The sequence below is a fragment of the Vulpes vulpes genome, chromosome 10 (assembly GCF_048418805.1).
Source record: "Vulpes vulpes isolate BD-2025 chromosome 10, VulVul3, whole genome shotgun sequence".
Taxonomy (NCBI): domain Eukaryota; kingdom Metazoa; phylum Chordata; class Mammalia; order Carnivora; family Canidae; genus Vulpes; species Vulpes vulpes.
This window is the reverse complement of record NC_132789.1, coordinates 17,161,588-17,167,587: the sequence shown is the minus strand read 5'-3', so window position 1 is coordinate 17,167,587 and position 6,000 is coordinate 17,161,588. Positions and strand designations below refer to the sequence as shown.

Here is a 6,000-nt window from a genome sequence, read left to right as displayed (position 1 = left end):
GGGAGGGGAAAGGCACTTTATTGTACAGGAATTGCAGCCTAGGGATAGGAGCTTCTGGATAGATGTCTTGGCAAATGCCTTTTCCTGGCGGAAAAGTTTCGATGATGCAGGAGGCATGTTTGGAATAGCTGTAGTATTGCAGCTGCAAGGAGTGACCAGGTTTGTCGTCCCCCATTAATGTGGGAATCCTCTTCAAAGTTCTTAATTACATCCGTAATTTTTTAAGACAGTACTATAGTGAGAAATATGTAATTCAAGGCTTGGTCCTGCATTTACCTATAGCAAGTCAAAGAAGGCTGGTGCAGTGACCCCAACACAATGTTTATGAGAGTCTTGTTCTCCTGGGCCATGTGTGCTTACAGGGAAAAAAGAGGTCATCCCTGGGACATCTAAATTAAGAGACTATTAAGAGTATCTTTAACGTGTTCTTAAACTTGGGGAAATAGTCTTCCTAGCACACCCCTGGGCCTCTGTTGGTGATCCAGACTTTTTTGTACCTATTTAGGTGACTTGACTAGGCTTTGCTGACAGTCACACCAGTGTTCTTTCTCACCTCTTTTGAGCAGCAGTAGAATACAGAGGTTACCGACCTAACTCAGCCACTGTTGATCAGCAAAGGCAAATGGAAAAAGAGCCAACAGGACGTACCCCATAAGCCTATAATGCTGGTTCCTGAGCTATGCTACCTGACAGGTACTTCAGATATATGCAGTCCTCATAGAAGACCACCCCTTTCAAGCCCCAGATGTTATGATGTAGAAGTACAGGCTTCTCACAGTACTCCATAATGACCCAGAGCTGTGTTCTCTCCATTGGCTCTTCCTCTTCCAGATAAAACCATCAAGACTTCTTCACATACATATCTATTCTTGCTTGTTTAGCTATATCTTCTTAACTTTTTAAAGGTCTATCAGTTAAAATGCTAAAAGATTACAGGGTGATGAGAGACTTGGCTCTTCATATGAGGTTGGATCCAGAAAAAAGGCAGCACGAATTACGGAAACTGATGAATACTATACAAATGTTAAGTCCTATTTTTCTCTGTATGTGTTTGTGTGTGTGTCCTGAAGTTGAGACTCGTGCAGAACTCTTGATATCTCAGATTCTCCAACTAAAAAACAACAGGTTGGAAGAAAACGACCTCTTGTGGGAACAACTCTATTTGTTCCATGGATACAAAGTTAGAGGAGGTCTGGAGGGGAAGAACAAAATAGAAAGACCCTAAGCACAAATGTGAGAGTAAGGACATGATTTCAGAGTACTAGAGACCCTCTCTCTGCAACATGTCAATACAGAAGACAAACAACAAGGCATCTTAGATTAAAGGAGAATTTTGCAAATGGATCATCATTTTTGCTTATTTCCTTTGGTTTGATTCTGTGGGAATATTTTAACTTTCAGAAATAGGGAGGTACAACGGGAACTTTGACTGTGGGATTTGAAGTTTGATACCAACTTCTTGTCCTTCTCGGGAAGGATCTTGAAAGGAGTAAGAATTTTTCAAGGAAGAACAGTGGTAAGACAGCTTCAAAATGGTCATGTTCTAGTTACTCATGTAGTCATTTGGGGCCAAATGAATAATAATGCAGAGGAACTAAGTCAGGTCAGTAACTCACTGCTCTCTCTTCTTGGGCTGTTTGTCCTTTCTCTAGGGGAGAGCGAGCAGGTGTTCAATTAGAAAGCATGTAACATCCTTGGCATATAGTAAACTCTATAGTTTACCATGGTTGGAGTTGTGGACATCTCTCGTGGCAAAACAATCTGCCAAGTATATCCTTAAGAGTCAAATAGCTAGAATCCAAACAATCCAGAGTAACCCATGATAGAATCCCAGTATTACTTACCACTATCTTAAGGAAAGAATATGTAATTCAGTTATGACCAAAGTTTAAAATTGTAACGTTTCAGTAGGAAGTAGCAAAAATTTGCAATAGAAAGGCTCTTTGTTGGTATTTCTTTAAAAACTGAAGTCTTATACTGTGTCTTCCAGTTTGACTCCCATCCACAGTTTGCAGATTGGTCGAGAGAGACCGGAAGTGGACCCTTACTCAATGTGAAGTCACTAGATCATTGGCTAATACTCTATCCTACGAGAAATTATGGAGCGGCCTCATCCTTAGTACAGAGTCTACGGAAAGTCACACCCACCATGGGCATAGCTATGAGAGAGGCAAAAATGTAAGTAGAGCTGAAATTAAGATCTATAACAACCGATCTTCAAATCGGAGGTAAAGTGGAGTCAGACGATATTAAATTATAGGAATTGGTCACTGTATTAAAACCCTGGAGGTTTGTAAACAAAGTCTAATCTATTCCAATTAACTGTAAAATAGGCTTTGGGGATATATAGTTTGTGGCTATTGGGATACATGCTGAGGAAGCCAAAAATTGAACTTATTTTTGTTTTAAGAACAAACTTTCGGGGCACCTGGGTGGCTCAGTCAGTTAAGCATCTGACTCTTGGTTTTGGCTTAGATCGTGCTGGGTGCTCAGTGGAAGTATGCTTAAGATTCACTCTGTCTGCCCCTCCCCTTATGTGTGCATGTGCACAAGCTCTCCCTCAAATAAGTAAATCTTTCAAGACCATTAGTTAAAAGTAATTTTTTTTAACATTGTACCTTGTTTTTATGTGGTGCTCCATTGGCTGCATAAAACGTTTGTTACATATTTACCTTTTGAATACAGATGATATATACTTACTTTCTAGACTTGAAGTAAGTGATACAGTCCAGTCCTATACAACTGTCTTAGAAAACCATGTTTCCTCCAAAACACAGATGGTAAGTGTCTATTTGATAGCACTTCCTTTAAAAAAAAAAAAAGATTTTATTTATTCATGAAAGTGACGGGGAAACAGGAGAGACAGTAGAGACAGAAGCAGGCTCCATGCAGGGAGCCTAATGTGGGACTCCAGGATCACACCCTGGGCCAAAGGCTGGCGCTAAACCACTGAGCCACCCCGGCATCCCATTGACAGCAGCTTCCTGTCTTACTTTGTAGTGTTATAAATCTCATCTGTTTAATTTTGAGTGGTAGACACTCAAAATCTATCTCAAGTGCCCTTTCTTTGGCAGGGACTTGTCTTCAATTTCTGTCCTTTCCTGTCTCTGAGGCTGTCAGCCTGTTCATGGTCTCTGACCTTTCAGCCATGTTCACTGGAGAGTGGGCAGACACTTTGGGAGAAAGTGGCCTCAATTGCTGAGATCACCTCTCTGGGTCCCTACTTCTTTCCTGTCTTAACCTAATAACTCTTTATGACCTTGTTAGACTGGCTGAGCCCCAAACAGGCACAGTCCCTGTGTTTTCATCAGTTTGAACAGCTCTTCTTAGGAGGAGACTGGCCTATGCTATTCCAGAAGCTGAAATTGTAGGATACGTTAGCTGATCACTCTCTGAATACTACTCAGAAATCATCACAGAAAAAATTAGAATCTAGGTTTTGCAATTGTACTTAAAAGCTTGACTTATTGAGCTATTGAAATATACATAAATATGTATATTTATATATGTGTATATATAAATAAATGGAGGTGTGTGTGTGTGTAATCTGTACCCAAAAGATTAGGTGCTTTAAGAAAAGCATATCTATAAGTTAGTTTAGCCTTCATCTTTAAGTGATCCCAAAAGGCATGGAGAAATCCTAAGCCAATAATGGACTGGTGTCATATCAAAAACACACATTGACTGCAGTCTATTACAATTAGAAATCAACCATATACACTCAAAAACCAAAGAATTACTTGTAAGTAGCAATGAAATTAGAATAATATCAGAAGAAATTGAAAAAACTTAGATCCTATAAGTAGTATGTATCAAAATCTGTATAACAGCAAACTAATAACGACAGAGGCCCTCTGGCCCTTGATGAGTGCATTGGGAGTGAGGTCTGAATCTTAATGCACTAAGCGCAGTGAACCAAAACAAAGTAGAATGAAATAAACAAAAAGCAGAAACTAAACAGAATGACAGATCTAAAGCAAGAAATGTTAAAACTTGGTGTTGTCAAGATTGAAGAAAACAGTCTGAGGGAGGCTTGGCAACATTAAGAACAAGGAGAGTTCATGATTAACGGATTTGCTAGAGGTTAAAGAAATATTAGAAGATGGGGCACCTGGATGGCTCGCTCAGTCAATTAAGTGTCTGCCTTCAGTTCAGGTCATGACCCTCAGGTCCTGGGATCGAGTTCCACTTCAGGCTCCCTGATCAGTGGGGAACCTGCCTCTTTCTCTCCTCCTGTGATAGCTCTCATTCTCACTCTCTATCAGATAAGTAAATTAAAAATCTTAAAAGAAAAAGTAGAATACCATGGGCCTAGGGTGACAGTAAGCCTGAAATGCAGTCTTTAGAAAAAGAAACAGTGTGGTGAATTATAGGAAAAATAATTGCAGATGAAATGTAAAAAAGAAGTACATAATGCATTTGATAGAATTCCACATTCATTCATGTGAAAAAATTTTAAAATGAGAAAGGAATTTCCCTAGTCTGATTGAGGATTATCCCCAAAAAATCTTCCTAGAAGCATCATCATGTTAGAAATAATACTTTGAGGATCTTCCATTATAGTTAGAAAGCAACCAAACAGTAATTGCTCTTTCTTATGACCCCACGTCCTGTTGGAGGTCTGAGCACGTGTTAGAAATCTTGCCCTGCTGCCTGTACATCAGACAGTTTCTATAACTCCTGAGCTTATTTGCTTAGGGGTAAAATGGGGATACTAGTCTTGATCTCAATAGGTTATTGAAGAATTAACTGAGTCAAGTACAATGCTTGGCAAGTGCTCTCACATAGCACCCATCATGTAAGGGGTGACGTTCCTGATGATGGTACGTTTCAGTCTGTGCTTGTTAACCCTCTGTGTCAACTTCATGATAAACTCCTAGAAACAGAATAGCCAGGATGTGAAGACTTTGCAAGTGCAAGTGATTCATGCATATTGCCCATGCCTGGCTCCTAGGCTCTTTCCTCTTCCATATGCTCACCTTCACCATTATTGAATGGAATGGGATTCCAGACCCTTTACCCTCCTGGGCCAGCTGTGGATTGAATGAACAGACTCTGTTCCTCCACCTAGGTAGTTTGCTTGACGTGACATCCACTTCTCCCATTACTGTGGTTTCATGTCCTCGGTAGTCTTGTTGTTGCTTTCTTTCAAGGTCCTTTGCGTGCTGTCCAGTGAAAAGAAAGACCTGTATGATGGCATAAAACAATACCTGTGTGTCAATTGTCCGACCCCAAGCCAGTGTGTCATGGCACGGACCTTAGACAAACCCCAGACGCTGATGACCATTGCGACAAAGATTGCCCAGCAGATGAACTGCAAGATGGGAGGAGCCCTCTGGAAGGTGGAGACAGGAGTACGTTGGATTTCATTGCCTTCTCTTTATTTCACTTGTGTTCAGTGGAATTTAAGACTCAACCATCTTAAACGCAATTGCTTAATTGTGCTTCTATTGTGTTCTAACTCAATGTCTTACCTTTTTAAAAAAATTTCAGTTACAGAATGCGATGTTCATTGGTATCGACTGTTTCCATGATACTGTAAATCGGCGGAAGTCAATTGCAGGCTTCGTGTCCAGCATCAATCAGGAATTGACGCAGTGAGTGGGCGTAGGCAGACATTGTGTAGATGGCAACTAGCTGTAGACCAAACAGGAGAGGTGGGCCTAACTAATGTTTGTTGACGAGGGCCATGGGCAGGGTATTCTCTTCCTCTTCTGGCAAAGTTATGCTCCAAATACATTTGATGTGGAAGGGTCTATATCATTTTTCTGTTGCTGCTTAACAGATGAAGACAAACATGGCAGCTTAAGAGGACACTCCTCTGTCTGCGCATAGGTCTGTCAGGCAGCCATCAGGTTGGCCATGTTGGCCAAGCCACATTCTCCTCTGGAGGCTTGAGGTCCTATTGCAAGTGCACATACTTGTGGCAGAATCTTTTTGTTTGTTTTGTTTTGTTTTTGTTTTTGGTAGATGAAGGACAGAGGTCCCCCTTTCCTTGCT

General features: G+C 40.8%; 1 protein-coding gene across 2 annotated transcripts in view; it reads left to right on the top strand.

Moving 5' to 3' along the window:
- The first annotated feature begins 709 nt into the window (after positions 1 to 709).
- LOC140594274 (piwi-like protein 1) overlaps positions 710 to 6,000 on the top strand; it is a 40,330-nt gene continuing 35,039 nt past the window's right edge. The window contains exons 1-5 of one of the 2 annotated variants that reach the window (XM_072725184.1): positions 710 to 1,516; positions 1,991 to 2,178; positions 2,708 to 2,780; positions 5,154 to 5,354; positions 5,494 to 5,597. In XM_072725184.1, coding sequence (XP_072581285.1) covers positions 2,150 to 2,178; positions 2,708 to 2,780; positions 5,154 to 5,354; positions 5,494 to 5,597 — 407 coding nt within the window. In that variant the 5' untranslated portion in view covers positions 710 to 1,516; positions 1,991 to 2,149. Of the gene's footprint in view, positions 1,517 to 1,990; positions 2,179 to 2,707; positions 2,781 to 5,153; positions 5,355 to 5,493; positions 5,598 to 6,000 lie in introns of those variants that run through there. The other variant, XM_072725182.1, reaches the window with a different exon arrangement.